The sequence below is a fragment of the Neodiprion fabricii genome, chromosome 5, assembly GCF_021155785.1.
Source record: "Neodiprion fabricii isolate iyNeoFabr1 chromosome 5, iyNeoFabr1.1, whole genome shotgun sequence".
Taxonomy (NCBI): Eukaryota; Metazoa; Arthropoda; class Insecta; order Hymenoptera; family Diprionidae; genus Neodiprion; species Neodiprion fabricii.
In genome coordinates this window covers 26,114,251-26,136,865 of record NC_060243.1, presented here as the reverse complement: position 1 = coordinate 26,136,865, position 22,615 = coordinate 26,114,251, and the positions used below count along the sequence as shown (strand labels likewise).

The 22,615-nt window shown below is 39.3% G+C and overlaps 1 protein-coding gene and 1 non-coding gene across 2 annotated transcripts; both read right to left on the bottom strand.

The window, feature by feature from the left end:
* Positions 1-422: 422 nt before the first annotated feature.
* On the bottom strand, positions 423-20,168 carry LOC124183230 (bromodomain-containing protein 4). Its single transcript, XM_046571435.1, has 9 exons — positions 19,872-20,168; positions 12,041-12,292; positions 5,037-5,267; positions 4,517-4,695; positions 4,085-4,400; positions 3,497-3,943; positions 3,008-3,253; positions 1,791-2,004; positions 423-1,654 (listed from the first exon to the last, which is right to left on the bottom strand). The coding sequence occupies exons 1-9, from the start codon at positions 19,986-19,988 to the stop codon at positions 1,560-1,562; spliced, it is 2,097 nt and encodes a 698-aa protein (XP_046427391.1). The 5' UTR covers positions 19,989-20,168; the 3' UTR covers positions 423-1,559.
* Positions 2,077-2,158, bottom strand: Trnal-aag. The gene has a single exon. It is a non-coding gene; the product is annotated as a tRNA-Leu (tRNA).
* Positions 20,169-22,615: the final 2,447 nt, after the last annotated feature.

Genomic DNA, 22,615 nt, shown 5'->3' with positions numbered 1-22,615 from the left:
TGCGATGCGATGCGATCCAAACGAGTCGTCAATTTGCTTCGAAATATCCAAGTTTCGTTTGGGAAGCAATTTTTTTTTTTATGTTGATTATTTTTTTTTTTTTTTTTAATTTCTCATAAATAACGAGGCAATCATCGTTTTAATTTTAAGTATCATTTTTCTGTTCGATCGAAGTCTACGAATTAATCCTTTTCTGGACAGTTGCAATAATCGGTCCGAAGTTTTCCATAAACTTCAAAGCTAAACTGTAAATCTTGTATGTAGTTGCAAAATTATCACTGTACGCGTTATTCGTCTCGATGCGTATTACATACAGTTCTGTTATAAACAGAGTACGGATGTTTCGATTATAATCAAATAAGTTTAGAGTTAAATTGAAACGATACAATTACCGTTAACAACGAGAGGAAAAAGGAAAAATATTAAACCAATTACGTGTTTTATTTTCTTGGGAAAAAAAAAAAAAATTATAATAATACAGATAAGTAAAGTGTCCATTATTCCTTAAAATATAACATATCCGTTATGCATATTGTATATGTATAATCAAGAAAAAAAAAATATACACGCTGCAGTAAATGCGGTAAAGACCGCATGATGTCGTTATCCTTTAGGCACCAGTTTTATCTACGTATATATATATATATAATAGTTGTCTTTATTCTTTCATTTTTTATAATATGTCGTTGAAACGTATATTACGTATGGTTTAAGTTAACGGAATAGCATCTATTCGACATTAATAACACGAAAAATATTGGGGAAAAAAACAAACAAAAAAAAAAAAGCACAAAGCGCCGATTTGAAAGACACATACACCTTTTATACACGCGTGTTCATACACATTTCATGGGTAAAATCTAGGAAGCAAATTTAGCGAATCATTCAAAATAATGCTTTATAATAATTATATGCAATATGTATATATCGGCGTAAGGTATACATATATATATATCGTTCTTTTTTCTCGGAGTTTATTTTTTTTTCTCTCTTTTCTTACAATTCTTCTCTTCAACTGTACAAAAATTATTTAAAGTATCACTTTGTATCCACGTTTTTCTTTTCTTTTTTTTCTCGTATGGCGAAGATATTTTTACGATCACCACACTTTGTATCGATAATTATTTTATCGTAAAAATTTGTGTGTAATTCTATTACACTTTTTTACTTATTTTATTTCTTGATGTTAATCTTATTGACATCGAAAGATCGTTCGAAAAAAAATTAACCAATCGGCATCAGAATTGATTAAATCCAGGCTCGTTCAACGTACGTTGATTAAACGGTGATTAAAAAAAATGTATATATATATATTCATAACTGCAATCCTCACCATTTATTCTGCGCTAGGTGTGATAAAGAATTGATAATTTCGATACAATTTCGTTACACAAATGATAATAGTGACCGTTATCTAGTCGGAAATATCAAAATTTGTAATCAATCTCGTTTTCACAATGTGCGTGAGGCGCCAACCGTCGTTACCTTGAATCGTGTTCTTCTTTGATGCCGATCCTTTGACCGGAAATAACGGAGCTTTTTCGAAAGCATCTGCAAATTTAACAAGCGCAGTTGCAAGCGCAGCGACGTACGCGCTTCTCACGACGGTGGGCGAACGGTTCTGGAATCGAGCGAACCGAACGTGGCTGAACGTCTGGAAGAGGAAGACGATTATCAAAACGAATCAAGGAATTCGAAGGAAATAAAGATAAGCAATAAATTTGCTTTGGGTATGGAGAAAATACTCTCTCATATCTTATAATTATTGAAAAAAATAAAATGGTACTAACAATGTGGACGATTTTCCATGTCCTGTTCCTGTTGGGATTGGTGCGCTTGGAGATCGAGGCTTTCCTGTCGGCCTCGCTGTTCCTCGTCCCTCATTGGTTCTGTCGCCTGATCGTCAGAGACTTCGGTGCGTGCCTCGACCGGAATTTCCAAAGATTCGACGGGCTTCAAAGGAAGGGGAAACCGTGGAACGGGGAAAGCTCGACCTTCGACGACCTGCGAACCGAAATGCGCGGAAAGTTGAGCGACAACGGGTGACGAAAGGTTAAGGGGGGGAGAAAAAAAATTTGGCAGCGGTGGGATTCGAACCCACGCCTCCGAAGAGACTGGTGCCTTAAACCAGCGCCTTAGACCGCTCGGCCACGCTACCTCGAGTGAAAGTGGTCCTCGGGTGATTCAACCCGAGTGCGACGCGGGTCATTTGTCGAAAATAGGCCAGTTATCGAACCCCGCTTGGCGGTGCGAGTTGACTCTATTTCTAAATGCGCGGCGGCAACGACTCTGTGGCGGGAAAATTCGTGCGCGTATCGTGATGTTGCTGCCTCGTTCAAATAGACGCTGCGTAGCTTTTTTCGTTTCCTCACGGAGTAGGACAGTCCCGATGCCTTAAATTCTCGGATAGTAAACGCTCGGGCCGAGAAAGAAGGTGTCGAAGTCGCGAGGTGGACCGCGGCGCGGAGAACGGTGGCCATTGGCCTCGGTTCGTTACGTCGTGCGAGTCATGTGCTTAGGTATATTTGTTCCTCCACGATAAGTTGATTTTCAAATACATATGTGTTAAGTACCGTAGCGTCGTACTTTCCCCGGGTTCTTTGAAAGCCCTCAGGCCCGACAAGAATTTCACGTCTCTAGATGGCTTGTTTTCAAACAATTATAGGCGTAAAACAACTCTATACCGTGACTCGCGTAAGGAAGTTTCCTTGCACTTGCTTCTCATTGCGTCACTGCTGTGTCTCAGCATATATCCGTGAAATCGACGTTTTTGCAGGTACAGGTTTTACATTTTATTACGGTTCTGGCGTTAGCTGAACACAAGATTTCTCGGAATTTGTTAGAATGTATAAGCAAATAAATAAATAAGAAACAGCAAAGCCATTTTCTTTTCAACTGAACAATCAATTTTTAATAAAAAGCAATAACCCTATTCGGACTTTCTGCTATTCGGCATCTACGGGAGGAGTGATGGCAATTTCTCAGGCAATTGACAGTAGCATTATACCTGGTGAATTAAATTGCGGACTTCGACGGGTACCGGGAAGTTTCTTTCGGCTTCCTCGCCCTGATCTTCCGGTCCTGGGAAAGGTTTGGCATCCTGCTGTTGTTCCTCGCTGCTGTCCGTTTGCTGCTCTTGACGACCCTCGATGTTACCGTGCTCAAGAAGGTTCCTGACCTCAATTGGAAGCGGGAATGGTCCAAGAGGAATTGGCCGAGCGCCATCCGGGAATGGTTTGAATTCCTGGACAACCTAAGAAGCAAAGGGGAAATGTTAAGCATTTCGAGTCATCTAGAATCTACATTTGACACTGAGAAATTTCTCATCATAAGAAATAAAACACAGTGTCGCTCATATCCGAGTCTCGTGATAAAACATCAACAACAAACAGCTCGTGTAATATTCGTTGATTTTAGACACTCATTGTACAACTAGGGTACTCAATAAATGTAAACCAAGCTAACAAAAATATCGAATTTCACAATCATTCCTCACCTCTCTTCGCTGTCCTTCTGGTACCGGGAACGGTCTCGAGTCGCTTGTGATGTGCTGAATGATGTTCTTGATCTCGAGCGGAACCTGCTGGATGATTCTCCTGATCTCAATGGGTATTCCCTGGAAGGGTGAGGAAGAGCGTTCGGAGTCAGGATTAGCGGGCGGCATCATCGGTGACCTGGATTCCTGTGGTGGCATCATTGGCGTCATCATTGGCCTCTGCTGTTCCTGTTCGGCGAAGTGGTTGTTCGAGGATTCGGGCTGCGGTGGCACCATACGTGACATCTGCATGTGTTCGGGGTGGATTACTGGAATCGGACGGGGCTGGGAGGGCATCATCGGTGGCTGCTGTTCCTCATGTGGCTGCGGCGGCATCGGGGGACGCATTCCGCGCATCGGATCCATCGGGAAGTGGCGCAGTTCGATTGGGATTTGACGCATTTCAACCTGGAATAAAAATGACGGTAGTTACAATTTCATCAATAGAAACGAGGCTATTCGCGAAATAGTGAAAAAGTGGTTAAGTTCAAGTCTTGCTTCCGGTTAGAACTTCTCATTCGAAATTTCGAGTCAAGAAACCACGCTCACCTGGGGGCCCATCATGGGCGGCTGTGGTCCCATCATCGGTCTCTGGGGGCCCATCAACGGTCGCAGGGGTTCCATGCGCGGGGGCCTCATGTCAACGGTGAGTTGAGGAAGACCTCGGAAGGCGGGTGGTAGAAGACCGGGAGGAATGTGGTTCAGTCCCCTAGGATTGCTCAAGGGCAATTGCTGCATGTCTGGGACCTGGTACTGGGAGTGGATTTGGAACTGGTTGAAGGCGTTGGAGTCCTGTGGGTGGATTGGGATCTGGACGGTACCGAGAGGCACTATTATCGGCGTCATCATATCTTGGTCCTGAGCTCTGGAATCAATGACGGTTTTTGCGTTCGTTAAATCGGCCGAGAAACGGTGAAACGGGAGTGGTAAAGGCTCAGATAGTTTTTGCTCGGATAAAAAACAAATTAAAGTCGTTCTTACTCTTGTTGGGGGTTTCCAGACTCGCAGAATATGGCGATGCGTTCTCCAAGGAGCTTCTGGAAGCGTTGAGGATCGGTACTGTTGTCGATGCTGTTGTCGTTCGATCCGTCGGTCAATTCGCCTGCTCTCTTTCGCTCAACGACGCAAGAAACGCGGCTACGTACCTGCTGCATCAGAGTCTGTAAAATTTAAGATACGTGAGAATGTAATTACAAAGCCGAAAAGGAATTACCCGCGGAATGAGAAAAGGAGAAAACAGGACTCGGGAGAAAGTTCTAATGTCTGCAAGATTGGTGCTAACGATAAGAGGTCACCTAAGGACTTTTGAAATATGCCGTTCACCTAAATTAGGCCAACCTTTTCTACCGTTTGTCAAAATTTACATTTTTGGCCTAATTCACTGATTCTCAGTTATTTCTCATTGAAATTGGACTTGAATCGAGTCTTCTGCTAGAGTAACCTCGATCCTCATTTTCGCTACACTAGCAAAGCTGACAAAAATTAGGAACATTTTCCTTACCCCTGCAATATCGTCGAGATCCAACTGAAGTGGAAGCTTGATGTGAACAGGTGGGAACTCGTCGTCATCGTAGTCGTCCTCCTCCTCTGTATCGTTACTGTCATTGCTCTCAGCAGTTTTGCTGCTTTCGTCCTTCTGGACCTTCATGTCTTTGGTGTCAGGCTGGACTTCTTTTTCGGTTTCAACCGAATTAGTCAAGACCTGCAGGGAATCAGTCGGATCGACATGGTCCTGAAAAACCATTTAAAGAGAACCCTGCATTAGCAACGATTCATTGGAGCGCCAGTATATTGCTATAATTGCTTTCTAAAGTTGACCCAAAGTGACAATGTATCTACAAGTGTCGAAAATTGATTCCGAGAAATCTTTATCCCATCAACGACACGAGCAACAACTCTTCGCCCGCTTTCACTCAATCTAGGCAAAGCCGATGTTCCGCCATGAAAAAAGGTATATTTATACGTAGGTTTGAATGCAAGCGGCACAAGTCCCGGACGTTTACCTCAAATGCGACGTGATTACACCAAAGAACGAATGTAATGACCCAGGTATGACTAACCGGAGTTTTTCCACATGACAATCAGATTGCGGCTTATACGATGTGCAATATAACATGCTCGCGACTTCCGGCAGAGGTTGCTGCACCTCGGATCGTCCCAGGATCGAAGGATCGAAGTGTTTCGACATCCACCGCCGACATCGTCATGGGCATTACCGCTATTTAAGTCGCCGTCACCGTCTTCGTTGTTGTCCGATTGCTTCCCCTCCGTCATGCCTTATATATACATATACACCTATGTTCATTGTTATTATCGCAATAATCTGACGAGCCGCTGCTGTGCAGGAGGAGGTAATTAGAGTCCGTTGCGTCACGCGAGCGTCGCGAGAAAGGCGTTCTTTTTACGAGGCTTCTGTGTGTACGGAGACGTCAGTGTGCGATTTTACACGTCGTGTAACGCCGACGAGTACGAGAATGTTCCTCGGGGAATCGGTATGAGTGACAACTTTCCAGTTAGCCTGGCCTCTCCGACTCTTGTGGTACCGCAGTCACTGACCTCGTGCGTTTGTTACTTCGATCCCCGACTTTATAACCATCTCTGCATCTCGTTATACGTACGGTATGTATCAGGTATAGGTCTCTGTCTGTATGAGATATTCCCAAAGTTACGCACGGTTATCTCTGCGGTATACCGGTTTTCCTATTTCACTCGTAGAGTACGCCTCTTGTTATGCAATTATACAAAAATCGTTACATTGTTCAAACCGGCATGTGTATAAAGTGTAATACGCGACCGACTCGACTGATTTTTGTCATTATCGTTAGCAGTAATATCGTTACCGCTTATGCCGTTGTATACATGTAACTCGGTTAAATTTCGTGCTGTAATTAAATCTAATTGAATCCGATTATATAATTTTTTTTTCGCACAACAAAAAACCTGCAGACAATAATTTTACCAAAATTTCATCAACTTAATTGATATAAATTCCAATCCCGACGTCTGAATAATAATTCTGTTGATGCGTTTATTTCTGAAATATTTGAGCTTTTTCAAATATCTAAGGTATAATCATTGCCAAGATTCTTGATCGTGTACTAAAATTTGAAACCTTATACTGCAACAAGTGATCGAATTATATCGATTCACACACGCACATTTATACACGTCTCTGGGGTTTTATTTACGATGTACATGTCTCGCCGTTCTTGTACCGCACGCATTACGGTATGAATTTCTAAAGAAAGTTGTACGCCACGAAGTATAAGGTACCCGATACTTCCGCAGTTTCCGCCTCCTTTTACACCGCCGCATTGCAGCATGCAGTATAATTCTATTTGCTGAATAACTACCATTAGCAGCTGTATCGCGTATTATACTGTGATTTAGCGTATACAGGTTGTCGTCGTTTTGCACAGTGAAACTTTGAAACGTTTTACTCGCTTTACACGCACTGCAGTTTCACAAATCTCCGACTTGAGAAGCCTTCGGGCGGTGTTTCTTCATCCAGCTATTACGCACGAACGCGTAGCTGCGTGCAGTTGTAAAATTGCAATAAAAAATCGCAGCGAAGAAAAGGGGATTCGATGAGAAATAAATAAAATTGTTATGTAATTTAGGACGATGACCGATTTGAATTTTGATACTTCTTGGATAGGTTCATGAAACCGGATGCATATCTCAAGTTGGAAAACAGTGGAAACAAATTGAATCGTGATAAATTATAACAATTTTTCAACGAGGTGAATTTGAACAAGAAATAAAAAAACCAGCTTACCGGTTTGACGCGAAGAAAACTGATGAGATAAAAAAAAAAAACTAGCGATTTCGAAACTCGGAAGGACAAAAAAAAAACACGGCCACTTATTAACAGCTCTGTTGAATTTCTAACAATCAGGATAACGATATTACGATTCGTTGGTAACAACATAAATCGCACAGGACTTTCTAAATCGTGATAGAACCGAACGTACATATTGTAGAAACCGCATAGCAGATATTTGTGCAGAAAAAGAATATATACAATATAAATAAACAACGAAAGACAAAAGGCAAACAACGAATAATATTGAATCGTGGAAAGTTTCACTCGGTGGTGAAAATCTCGCGGCGGTAAAAAGAAATTATGTAAAGGAGGTTTAAGTGCGCTCCTTATTGGCGAGAGTAAAAGAATAAGAATACTACGGAGAAGAGGAAGAATCTAGAAGAGGTACGTGAGCGTGAAATCGCACGTATACACGCGATAATTCTTCAAGAATAATATGATACAGTACCGATGTGTGTGGGTGGAAAGTTTAAACTCTCTCGACATTTCGCGGTGCACGATCTCCTCGGAGATGACGCTACTGCTTCTTCCATTAGACACGATGAGCCGAGGATGGACTCGCGGAGATCGTCGTGCAAAAGTAGGTTATACTCACGGCATAGCTCCGAGAAGTGAACGGTTTATTAAGTTTTCTCTCCTAGCCTTACAGCCTAACTGTATCGCTCCCCTTGCATCCATCAGAGTTCTCAATTCATCTCTGAACAGGATCTCAAGGAGGTTAACCAAGCCGGCTGGTTTGCCAAAGATTCATACTTTTTATCTATTTTATTGCCAGATAGTCGTACATTCGGGGTCATTGATTCCGAGACGACTTGTTTTTTGGACAAGTCGGTTAGGTTGGCAATGCCGCATCTGCCTGCAGCGCCACCGACGGCCGGTCGCGAAACAAGCTCAATCTTTGTGAACGTAACGTAACCTATGACCGTCGAATCTAACCCAAAAATAAAAAATTCGACGGTCAAAGGTTATGTTATGTTTACGATGGCGCTGCGGGCAAATTCAGCATTGCCAACCTAACCGACTTGTCCAAGAACTTAGAAATCTCGGTATCACTGACCCAAAGTGTACATCGAATATTTAATAAATAAATACTTGTCGAAAATTCAAATATTTCTCGGACAATACCGAGAGTATAGATTACTAGAGGTAAAAGCAAAAGCTAGATATCAATGATTCGTTTCAAAATGCTTTAAAATAGTTTAAAATATATTAGGTTAGTTCGATTTCTCTTCTCGGTGAGTCATTTTATTCAGTGGACTGTTTTCTGCAAATTCATTGAAATAATTTTTTTCCCATGTTAGCATCGTGGAATATTCCATTTTACAATATTTCACCGATATTGATTATGATCAACGATTCGCAGTATTTAATTGACTACTGAAATAAAAGGAAATTTTTTGCCGCGGTTTTTGTAGAAAATATAGTCTTCTGAATAAAATTAGCTATCGTTGAGTATTATCGAATGAATCTGTACAATTTTTACGATTTTACAGTGATTCAAAATGAAGCATGGATAATATAAGATAATTTTTAATCTTCTATTTGTAATTTCATTATTTTTAATGCTTGTATTTTTTGAAAAGTCTTCGTAAGTTGCGAGCACAATAATTCGATAAGTATTCGATATACGGCAACCTCGTAATAAAATTAATAAAAATACAATGATTAAAAAAAAAGTAGTGGTAAAATTCTCCGATAAAAAATAATAGTATTTTAATGCCAATATAGAAAATTTGAAAACATTGCGAAAACTTCTCCGAAATTCTGATACCTTTGAAATGGAGGAATAGCTTCCAATTTGACTAGAAATTCGAGTCTCTTAAATTTTATCAATATCTTGTGAATTTTTCAAAATTTATTCTCAAAATGAGATCCTGCGTTACAATTCACCAATTACATCTATATTAAACGCGTTGAACGGTCTTTCAGTCAACTTAACACACGCTGCAGGTGAAATTTGTCATAGACAAACGCGAAAAGCGGGTTAACCTAAAGAGAAAACTGTTTCCTGTTTGACAAGCGGCATAATACCGGAAGTCCGATGCAGTGTTTCGTTTCTCGGTTGGTAAATAACGCTGCAATTGGCGTGACGTCGCTGGGATGAAAATCTTCTCCTGAAGAAGTTCGAATCTACGCTTATTCAATTTTATACCGTACAACTATCAGCAATTCAGACAATGATTACAGAATGATCGTGAGATGCAATGTGAAAACGTTAAAATTAAAGCAAAGCTAAAACGTTGCGAGATAACAGTAATTATAAACAGACAACAACGTTCTTGTATTAGTTTTGCAGAATGAAATGTCAACGACCGCTCAACTGTCTGTTAATTTTCGTAAAAATAATAAACCATGACTGTGCACAACGGATTAGAAAGTACAACCTGTGGTGACGTTTGAAAGTAATTACGAATCTCACGCGCGGTATGTATACGTATAAAATAACCACATATTATAGCAAATTAAATATTCATCTTCTCATCGAGTGTTCTAAGTTACTAGTAGTTGTAGTCAATTGATTAGTTACTTCGCTGGAATAGTCAATAAATTGCTCAGTCATTCGGTTAAATTTGCTTGGCTTCTTATCTTTTTATAGTATTTTAGTACTCATGTACTACCTATATTTAATTTTACAAAACATTGAATAGTTTATGGGATTTTTTTTTTCGGTATGTCTTTCGCTTTATTCTAACGCTTCGGTTATTCCGTCATTTGTATCGCATTCAGTTGTTCGATATCGTCGAAATTCACCCCAATCAGTTATTGTCAATGTGTATGGAAGCGACACATTTTGGTTATTCACTAATTTTCGTATCCAATTATTCAGTTCATTCGTTACTTAAATACAACGAAGGTACAAATTTAGTTGATCAATTACTAGTCAGTCGTACTCAATGGATTAAATTGCAGTTGACAGGTATTTAACTTCGTCGATGTTTAATGATTTATAGTTATTTTTTAGTACATCGATTCCCTAGTTATTTAAATAACGATGATTCCTCTCCGCTCTCTCTCTCTCTTCATCTATCTCTCGATCGCAATAATTCATCGGAAACAGGAATAATCACACCGTTTCGCAAATAGGTTTAGATAATAACGATGTGCATGAATAGTGTGTGTGTAGGTGTAACATAGAATAAAGTATAGTGTCTACTTCTTACATGCATTTCGAATTACGTAACCTCGTGTCGCGCCTGCTCACCTTGAGCACAACCTGGTACCGCCTTGTCTGATCTAGGTTTATGAATCTGCGATCATTACCGATCACAACGATCACGTGTATTTTTAGCATTCCTTTAACTAAACCCTGTGAATTAGTCGTGGGTGAGAATGATAATATTTATTTTGCGTGAAAATTCTGAAAGGATTCGAACTTTTTATAAAAAAAATGAAAGAAACAAAATCACACCAAGAAATTACATAATCAATTAATCATCGAATCAATTGTAAGACGGAATAAAGGGAATGGCGAACGAATGAATTTTTCTTCACGAGAGTCGAATGCTGTGTGTAACGTGAGTTATTATCGAACCTCTAGGTCAACTTCCTGCTAATAATGACGTCTGTTTGTTCATCTCCGTACGCGAAATATACTTTCAGAGTTTGAGAACTGATTAGGCCTGGCTAAATATGTACTAATGGCGTTATAATACGTGTAGATTCTTCATATCATTATCAGCGAATTAATACTAATTTCTAATGTAACAGAAATCGCGAGTGAAAAATCTCAGACGCGAAATGCACACGCAGATCTAAAGCTGCTAAAAGTAATCGCTAAAACCGAGAATACCGAAACTTTGTATTACTGACGTACGCAGATTGTTGATAAGTTCATACTGTCAATATCGAATCTCTTATGGCTAAAAACATCCCGTTTAGCTGAAGCTAATTAGTATAATTAGAGAGACATCTATACTAAATGACATTAGGCAAAATTTAAATTGAATTTAGCACTATTCTGCTTCGGGCTTTTATGTATAAAAAAATTCTGTGTTTTATGAATAACTAAAATTGTAATTTTTTACAGAAATTGAACTATTTTTTTCAAAAATATTCGTAACTTTTTAGTGTATTTTTACTAAAAATCTTTTCATTGTATACCTGTACGTACAGCAAGTTCAGTTGTAAATAAGATTTCTTTTTCTAAGCTTTCTACTTTCAAACCTTGGGCATGTAGCAACGCAGAGACAATTGCATCCGGCAATTATTCATACAATAGCTGGAATAACTTACGTGCTGAAAGAATTTTCCAGCGTTTAAAACATGATACTTTGAAGAAATGGGATCCATTCGTTGAATGTTCCTGATCCAAACAGGAAAAAGCGAACAAAAATTTGAAACAATTTGACCATTGATTAATATCATCAGCAGTATAATAGTAACAAATGATCATTTTTCTTTCCTTAGCATCGAATAGACATGACGAAGAAAAAAAAAATCTACACATCGTATTCAGTTCAATTTTCCTCCCATAAATTTCCTGTATATCCATAACGATTCCTCTTACATCATTAAAGTTTGCAAATAAATTATAAGAATTAATTGGCGATATAAATACGGCTTGTCATTATCCAACCGACGAATCCTCAAATAATAACAAGAGTAACGAAGCCTTTTCATCATCGTTTTCGATAGATTCTGCATTTCATATGGATAAAAATAAAGAATGTTCGACGTACCTGCACCAGAGCTTCCGGCTGAATATGCTTGATGTATTCTCCCTGGGACTGAGAGGCATCCTGCTGATGCTGCTGCAGCTTCATTTCAGCCTGAAGAGCTGCGATGGCTTCCGGGGTGCAAGAAGCGCGCGCCTGAACGTAGGATGATGCCAAAATAAAGCAGCCCAAAACAACGGACATCGCGATCAAAGTTACGGCTGCGATACGAGCGATTTGAACCGCTGAGCTTTTCGTTCCTGGCCTCATGTAAGCCTGCGAGTAAAAAACATTTTTCGGCGTCAGAATGATTTTTAAATAATTGTTAGGGTTGGGAAAGTTTGAGGTGTAGGAAAGAACGCGTCAACAAAGCACGATTATTCTACGATTTTGGAGTATCGGAATCGAGAACCTGCAAAAGCTCTGAAAATAAAATCACGCGACCAAACGGGGGGGGGGGGGAACGAACATTCGAAAATTTGAACAATTTTGGTACAGCTCGTTATTGGAATTTGTGGAAACAATGATCGAAACAGAGAATTTGAAAATAAGACGATGATAAAAAAAAAAAAGACAACGACAGGGAAAAGTGGCAAAAATGGTACACGAATAAATCAGCTGCGTCGAGACACTCGGAACACCGGCAAACAAGGATATATTTTATTGTTCTGCCTGCCATGACAGGACTGACTTGTTGTCACGGTTAGTAAACAACTGAGCCGAGGCCTTCGAAGCTCTGCAGTGTGGGATCCTTATAATACATTATCTAGTTGTAAATTATGTTACAAGTGATGAAATAAAAGCTGTGATTGAATAATGTATGCGAAATGTGGGAAAATATCGGATATTTTCTTAACAGTATATTACTGCGCGTGTATAGTTGGGAAAACGGACTGATTAAACTCTAAAAAATTCTCAGCTAGCTTCTGTATATTTATTATATATGTATATGTATATAATATATATACAGAGTGAACTGCTAACGACCGAATGGTTTAACGCGCATGCGCTAAAATTCGAAGGCAAGAGCATTTGTTTCATCAGGGCGACCAACATTCCTAAATTCAAATGACAGATCGCCGCCATGTATGTAACCTCAAAAATGTTGGTCGCCCTGATGAAACAAATGCTCTTGCTCTCGAACTTTGGCGCTGGCGCGTTAAATCATTCGTTCGTTAACAATTCACTCTGTATATAGTTCAATGCTCAAAAAAATTAGCGGAATGAAATAACCTTCGCGCAGAGTTAGAGTTCACTGATTATTCGCTTTTCAGCTATACATCTAGACGTGTGCACAAATGTATACATATATATATGTATGTATGTATATATGTAATGCTTTTACATCGCTCCCAGAGGACATCGAGATGTCACTATTAGTCATTGACCGTATTAAGCATTGGCCTCGAGCTGATCAACCGTTAATTTATTAATTAATAGAAACTCATTCACCGTTTTTGAGTTGTTGACGCATGCAGAGAGCAAATTTTGAAAAGACATTTTAGAGAAATTAGAATTTTGATTTCCTTCACGGAGACGTGCAATTTTCTAAACTTTATTCTTCGTTCAATGAGTCTACCGAATTTACAAATTTTCATAAATAATTAAATTGTTTAAATATTTCATTGCGCAAAAAATGTTCAGTAATTAAATTATAAAATTTAAAAATATGTTTCGCCAATCATTTTTTCAACTTAACCTAATATTGTCTTATTATTATATTTCAAATTTCGTGCTCAGCTGTTGCGTAGAAGCGTGAGATTTTTTCTCATCAGGCGAGTAACGATTCTGATACGGACGACTTGTGTTCCGAAAGGTTATTTGCATAGTACCGTTCATGAAAATATAATTTAAACCGTCTTTAAATTTTTCCGTCAACGTCCAGGTACTTAAATAAACATATTTGCCGGATTTGGACGATACTTTTTTTTCTGTGACGTGATTTAAGAACCAGCCACCGGTTCCTGTGATAATGAAATTGTTTTACACCGTGATTCGCGTGGTGAATGGAAACGATCCCCCGTTGTTCGTGGAGTTGCATGAAAATACGGTACGAGGTACGCAAAAGAGCCGTCCGGCAGTGCCGAATTGCCTCCGTAATTATGCAATTTCGTAAACAGGTATTATAATAGGTATACAGTCGAATAGTTACGCAATTTCCTCGCACGTAATCACTCCACGAACATTATAGCTCACAGGCTTTGATTAATTACGCTGTATGAACGTAGGCATGTGTATAAATATAGATGCCTGGTTGCATTTTTTTTTTTTCATTCATATTATCCAGCCAACTTTTCTCAGTTCATTTAATTGCTATCGGGCAGGCAATATTACACAGACGTCTAGAGAAGATATTCGATGCACAAGCAGCTGATATTTATTGATTTGCCAAAGTAGATATCGACGATTCGTGTCAAATCGCTTCGGTATGGTTAAAAATCTAGTCAATTTTTGGTTCGATTTCACTTAACGATGACTCATTTTAACCAGATGACTATCATCTACAAACTCGCTGAAACACCTTTTTTTCATCGTTTTAGCAACGTTGAAGATTTTATTTCACAACATTGCGTCGATATTTATTACGATCAATGAGTGGCGATATTGAATTAACTACCGAAACAAAAGAAAATCCGCTTCGGGGACTTTGTAGAAGATAGTATTCTGAACAAATTAATGATCCATTGTAGAGTAAAATCGAACGAATCTACTAATTTCTTAAAGTTATTTCAAATAAAGCATCAATGTCCAAGCTTTTTTTAATCATTTCAATATTTATTATTCTTGTATAATTTTTCAAGATTTAGCTTCGTAACTTAAAAATATAATAATAACTGGACAACCACTCGATGTGCGACTATCTCGTATTAAAATCAATAAAAAGTATCAAAATTTTGTCGATAAAAATTCTTGTCACTCGTTTTCATTCTTCCTCTCTTTTCGTCACGATTGTCGCGAGAAGAGCGGAATTACGGAGGCTGTATCATCGATTAACGCATTAGCTGAAGCAGGACAGGATGGAACGGGTGGATATTCTACCGCACAGCAGTTTCCGGTTGCTACTAAATTACATACCGTAATATAATCGTATCGAATGAACGCCTCCGGCTCTTCGCACATATACGGTTGTACTTTACACACGCAACAAGGAAAAAGAGATACCCAATATTATAACTCTATCCGGATTCGATCGACGATCGAGAAACCGTTGCACGTCGGATTTATCCTTCTTTTCAAAATGGAGATACGATATTGACGCCGCACATCTAAGCAGCTGAAACGTCGCGCAATAAACGACAAGTATGAAAATGTCACGAAAAGTATTAAAAATCGATGAATCGTCGTTCTTTTATCGAAAAAAAAAAAAAAAAGAACCGCAATAAAATTTTGACGCAGCCGCCGTTCCTCCGTTTTACCAGAAACTCGAGACAAGGAAATACGTACCGTGTTTGAATGAATTATTTTATTTTTGTTTTTTTCTATGTTTTTATACAAAAACCTGTGACATTTTTTTTTTTTTCATTTCCGTTCGAAAAATGGAAATCTTTACGAGGATGCGCATGTATGCAAAAGCTGCTGGAATTTGGTGAAAATTTGAAAGATACGCGGCGATTCGTGTCGTTCGAATAAAAACGAAAGGCGAAAGGAAAAGGAACGATCGAACAAAATAAACATTATTATTAGTAAATACGCGGTGATACGCAGTGCCGGGATTTTGTATGACCACCTTACGTAATACAAACGCGAAAAGCGGACACGCAGTTACGGGTATTACAGGTATATCAAGCAGATCGTTGCACAATGAAAGAAATCAACGATAAAAAGACAGAATAAAATTGAAACAGGAATAGGAACAGGAAATGAGAATTATTCTTCAATATCGGAGTGTCTGTGCAAAAATGTGACAAAGAAAAAAAAAAAAAATTACCCAACTGTTACAGCGAGGTGTAAAAAAAAATATATATATATATTTTCACAAAAGTTTCGATATTCAATTTTTATGGATAATTGACCAAATAATCATTATTCTGCACCGTATGGATTATATGAGATATAATATCGCAATTATTTACAGCTTATTTAATATACGTAATACGTTAAGGAAAAATGAACGAATAAATACATTTTAAGAAGCCCGAAAATTTAAAACCTGTGCTGTGTGATACGATTACAGCATTTAATAACGAATAACAGTAATGTTGTAATTAAATTTCCGGACATTATTCATTTGTTATTTATTATCGATTGATTATTCTTCACAGTTATAATTTTCAATTATATTACATTTACTTTTAATCGATGAATAAAATGCTCGACGAAAGAGAAAAAATGAGGTAAGAGAAAAATAAAAACAAAACAAGCTTGTGAGAATCGCTGAATCCGCTGCAGAAAACAAGCCTGCGTCGTTCTCGAACGTGTATTTAAATAACATGATGCGTGTACATGAACATTGATATACATATTACATGCAAACGGCGTGCAAACGCGTCACTGTATACATACATAATGCAAAATTGCTAAAGCATTATGCACACATAATAAATACATGCGCGTGTAGTTACGTCTCTGTGTTTCGCAGAGAAGTTTTAAAAGATCCGTGAAAAGGATCCGCGTGACGCGGTCTCGCGTAAAACGAATACAAGGTGCCGGCGGTATTTGAGGATAATATTTTTACTCGTTAGCGAGCGTTTAAACAACGAACGTCCCGCGGAAACGAGACGTAAGAAATAACACAACACAGTGTGCTGTTTAAATGCTAATACGCTAAACGCAGCCTCCCCAAGTATTGTGAGGATTATAAATGGCAGTAAATTCCCGCCGTTTACGGGTATATAAATAATGCATGTGGATTGCAGAGCTGAAACATCCTAAATTCTTCTTTTTAACAACGATCGCGAAAGAATCGGACGAGGTAAATGACGGTGGAAAATTAAAGAGAAAGATGGAGAAAGGTACAAAAAATTGAACGAATTTATACATCACGTAGGTAGAATAAAATCATCGATTTGTAATCAACGTTTTTTGTTTTCACTTTCGTTCGCGCAACTTTTTCCCTCGTTTTCGGACAAAATTTAACAGTGAAATTCTAGTTTTAATTGATACACTCCTGGATGTAGCGTATAGATGTGGTTTTTTGCAGGTCGATGTAATAATGACTGTAATAATAATGATATATATCGCGAGGATGAAGAAGAGACTGGATTCGTTGAACATGGAACAGGGTTAACGATCTTGTGAGGCTGGATGTGTAAAAGAGCGTGAACCTCGCGTCGTGTTTCCACTCTATACCGATCCTTAAAAATTGTATCTTAGCTTCGCCCAGCAGCATTTCTCGTTGTACAATTTGTCATTACAAGAGATCCGTTGATCGGCAAGGAAGAAGCACGTCAGACACGCCTCGTTAGCGGACAAACGTTATGTGCGTGTATCTCTCGTTATTTACTCAGCTTGAAATTCTCTCTCAGTGTTTTTCTACGTAAGAGCTTCTTCGACGCATGGGATGAAAATCGTTCGTTAAACCGAAAGTCGAAGGACGATCGACGATCGATGAAACCGGTCGACTCAACAACGATCTGTGATATTATGGGTGAGTAAATCGGGAAATCGTAGGGATAATTTACAGAAATCGTATACGGAGTAAAATAAAGAAAGTATGAGTAAAGAGAAATAAATAAGAAGAAGAAAAGAAAAGAAAAAGAAAGGTACGTAAAATTTAACGAGGATAATTTCACTTCGTTACAATAATCGGGGGCAAAGTGATGAGAGTAGATACGCGAAGACGGAAACAATATGCCCCAACGAGAAGTGGAAAAGATTTCACGCTCGGAAGCCGCAAAACTATCCATTTCCCGATCCACGGAGCTACGATTTATTGCCCAAGCTGCGGGAGGATCGGTAATTGAAACGTGAGCATTGCCGGGTACGGCATAAAATTCCCAGCCAACTAATGGACGAATGGCGAAGAAGAGGAAGAGAGATATACTCGCAGGCGATGACCTACTATCTCCTAGCAGAGAGTCCTCCTCTTACCAGCCGACGATCTGCACGGCTCGTCCACATCGGGGTCAAATTTTATACTATCTCAGCATTACGGCGAATACAACGATGCTGTGGGTGATGCACGGTTTGTACAAACAGACGGAATCGTTCTTCCCCCTCCTCAACTCCCATTGTTTCGGGGCATTTGTCGTTGGCGTTAATGGGTCTAAAACGGGGACTTTTTGCAAACTCGAAATTTAACTTTCGACAAATTGGTACTATTGACGCGTTACGGCGAAAGATCATTTGCAGCATGACGAGATTTTACGGTACTTCCCAAGTTTGAGCTGCATGCTTTAATGTGGAATTTATTTTTCTGGGTCTATTAATTGGACTAATTTTAGTTAAATTATATCACTATGTACACTTTTAATTAAGAGACCGCAAATTTGCACGCTATATTCAGTTTTTAGTGAAGAGACGGATGCAAAAAAAAAAACGACGAACAATTGAAACGATGATATTGTAGAATAATTCCAAACGGTATCGCAAACATTAGGCCCCAATGATGACAGAAATATGTCAGAATGTTTCTCGAATCACTTTAGGAGGATGTTGGAATAGTGCCAAAGGATGAAATGTATCAGAGTACAAGCCAACGATAAACGAATGATTTATCAGTGTTGTTTTGAAGCAGCAATAATAAAAACGGACGATATAACATACAATTCAACTATTGTCACGAATGTGCGAAAATTCTCTAGGAATGAAGATCGATTCGCATAATGTTCGCGTTGGAACATCAAAATAATTGAATAACAGGTTATAATCCACGATTGACTTCCAAATAAGTCTATCGCGGTTCTCCGAACGAGGCCGTAAGCCGTGACAATCTCTTCGTTAGATCTGAGACAATCTTTCTCTATTCTAGATCTCAGTCGTGGCCACGATGCAGCGTGAAAACGTGATGGAAAGTAGGGTCGATGAGGCAAGCCCGATTACGAACCACTGGGGCATAAGTACCCGGTGTGAGAGAAGACTGAAAACTCGGAAACCCTAACGAGAAGTGGAATTTAACGATTTCTACCGTTTGATTAAAATCGAGAAGCCCGGTTGCGGCTACAATTCGGGCATCAAACTTTCGTCCATCGATGGATCGTTTCGTCGAAAGACTGGGCACACGGAATATTCCAAAGGTTCACGATAACGCCGTGGTATTCTTTCCGGACGGCATTTACCGTAATGACACCCGGCACAAGTTGTGATTCAAATGGTAAACCTCGTTCGCTTCGATACCGCAGTACCTGGAACCGTGATCGAAATCCGAGCTTAAGTGGAACGACACGCATACCAGATTGAAGATAGAAGTGTCCAATAATTATACACCAGGATTTCTAATTCGTAATATCCGTGACTATCGCCTGAGGTGAAATCGGTCTTGACAATCAACTAAGAAGAGACTCACACCGTCGTAACGACCATAACTGCAGTAAACGTGACATCGACGAGTCAATTCGGGACAATATAATTTCTCCAATTTCTATTCATAACAGCGCGAGGTCCTAATGTGGGTAATTGGAATGACAACAACGACATAAAGACGCGACCACTTTCCACTACTCGGTATTAGATTCGCGTAGCTGCGATAATCCAACCTACGTGTCCTTCGGTGGTTCGAAATGGTAACGAAGCGCAGATGAAATGATGCTAATTGACATGCGAGACAATGAACGAGGAACGAAGTAAGATGACGAGAAGCCCGTCAAAGGAACACTGCAAGGACTACGTCTTGAGCTATCCGTTCGACGAAAAGACGACTTCATCCATCAACGTCACCGATAACCCGAAATTACAGTAAGGTGCTGGTTTATCTTACCGGTGGTGGTTCGGTGGTGGAGTAGACTTCGCTGGGCGCATAGTGGCTATGGGGTGGCGGTATTTCCTTGCCTCCAACGGCGACGGTGGCCAGGGAGTCTGGCTGATCCTTGTCCATGGTCTGACCTCCTTAGGGGACGTTGAATAGGGTGGTTGGTGCGATAAAACCGCGAACTGTTGCCCCGAACGAGGGTGCCGATGGAATGACGAGGATGTGATATTATCGGAGGATGATTTTTTGGACGATCCTGTCGGAGGAAGTTGATTACTCGGTGATTGGGCGAGCAGTGTGATGCCCAACGGTAACGGGCCGCTAGCCTAGCGGGCCCCTTCACCTTCCCCCCGCTCCACTAAATCCCCCCTCCTCTTCCTCCACCTCCTTCTCTTCGACGACGACGATGGACTTTCTAACCGCTGCTGCTGCTGCAGCACCACCAACAAACCGAGGACACGGGCCGACCACGGCCTGTGCACCAGTACATCACCGATTTACGCAAGTCCACGGAAACCACCGGTTGTATTTACTGCAATCGTTCGAATTCGCTGTAAGGAAAATTTTTTTTGAGGACTTGCGAGGACTATAATTCTGATGTCAATATAAGACTATCACACGACCGTCCAACACTGTCTGATGCGAATTAATTATACCCTAATTCATGTCAAGCTAACTACATCGATGTCAATACCACACCATCTGACGCCAGTCTAACATTATTTGATGTCAATGTGTCACTATCGTATGTCAATGTTACACAATCTGATGCCAATCTGACATTATTTGATGTTAATGTGTCAATATCGGATGTCAACGTTACACAATCTCGTGTCAATATAACACTATTTGATGTCAAGATAACTACATCGGTGTCATTACCACATTATCTGATGCCAGTGTAACATTATTTGATGTTAATGTGTCACTATCGGATATCAATCTAACACTGTTTGATGTCAAGCTAACTAAATCGATGTCAATGTGACACTATTTTATGTCAATATAACATTATTTGATATCAACGTGTCGCTATCGAATGTCAACATTACACTATCTCTTGTCACTCCAACGCTATTCGATGCCAATCTAACAGTTTCCGAGGTTAAGCTAACACTGTTGATGTCAATCCAGCACTATCTTATGTCAATCTAACAATACCTGACGCTTAATTTCAGAATTGATCGCAAAAATTGTTAATTTCGATGTCATATTTTTTACAGCAAACTTGGCCAGTGACTCGCCGTCTAAAGTTGAAGAGGCGTTCGGACCAAGGTTAACTACTTAACCGAATTGAAGATCAGATATTATCTGGTTCTTTCAGATACTAAATGTATTTTACCAACTATTTTTTACTTTATCACAATCTTGTGAATAACAACGACAGTGCTGACTCAACAATGTTGCGAGTTGACGTTTCAGCAACTTTGAATATTGTTAATATTTGTAAATTCTTCTACAAATTTCTGTGAAAGCCAAAAGTAAACAGTGTAACTAAAAGCTGTTGAATTTTTACAGTTTAATTCGTAAGCCATGCACATTCGATTCCCGTTTTAAAATAGTTACAGTAAAAAAAATTGAACTTTTTGCCGGGAAAATTTGAAGAATTTCAAATTTCACGTTCTACGAACTGTACCCTGAGATCCTTCGACTGTATCGAAAGCCGCTCGTGAAATATTTCCTCGCAAATTTCTCTGGAAAAAATCGCGACAAAAACACAGTGAGAAATTCAGAGAAATTGACCGTGCGAATTTCTGCCGAGTTTCTCTGATCGTGGGCTGTATATTTTTCCGAAAAAAAATACGCTTTGCGGTTTCTTCGCGATTCTTACACTTTTCGCTTCAAATATTCCCGAGTAAAAAATTCACGTACAAAATTTTTTATGAACTTCACTGCGTGAATATGAAAAAAAATAAAATAAAACACTGAATCACTGTGATGTTTACTTGAAGCGAGATAAATTTATCATAGATCCTGCAACGAGCAGAATTCGCAGAGAGAATTCTCACCGGCGCAGAGAGCTGAGAACGCAATGATTAATCGATGCAATACCTCTTCAATTGCTAAAAGCACTTTTTGCCTCTGCCGGTAAGAAGAAGAGATCCTCGTCGTTGTAAAAGTTTGTCAACGACTTTCATTTTGATCCCGGAATTATACACCTTATTAACAATGCAACATCCGAGTATAAAAATGATCGCAGCTGCCTGCCTTCGAACAATTACCAGACGTACGTATACATATATGTATAGAAATCGCGTGGGAAGAGGAGGATTTGGTTAATCATATCATCGGTGGATCTGTACATTAATTCACTGTACGTGTGTGTCGTATGAATTATAGACACATGTAAAGAAGGACACGAACGGAAACTGCGAGAGTCGTTTGTCCTCCGGCTTCGTTGTAATTCGAATTGCGTAACGAGAAACAAGTCTGCAAAGAAACAAAAACACTTCAAGAATCGTATAAACAAAAAATTGCCGCGTAATCGCAAATTTTTTTTTTCCGACACCTCAATGCTTCTTCAAATTTAAAATTTCTACAAACAAATGAATAAAAATATCACCACTATTTTCACGCTCTTTTATACGGTCAAATCGAAATCGGCGAACTGTATTTTCTAGAACAAATCCATCCATGACAAACGCTTGCTCAAATCTCTGTCGATAAACGAATGGATCCAGAATAATTTTTTCACCAAATTGAATTTCTAACCACGTTGAGCCGATTGAACTTCACCGATATGAGAACTGATC

Excerpts from the sequence above, each read along its gene's own strand:
- LOC124183230 (XM_046571435.1), bottom strand. The coding sequence starts at position 19,988 with ATGGACAAGGATCAGCCAGACTCCCTGGCCACCGTCGCCGTTGGAGGC. Across the intron at positions 12,293-19,871 it reads CCACCACCGAACCACCACCG|GCTTACATGAGGCCAGGAAC; the intron begins GTAAGATAAACC and ends TTTTACTCGCAG. Across the intron at positions 1,655-1,790 it reads CATGGAAAATCGTCCACATT|ACGTTCAGCCACGTTCGGTT; the intron begins GTTAGTACCATT and ends TTCCTCTTCCAG.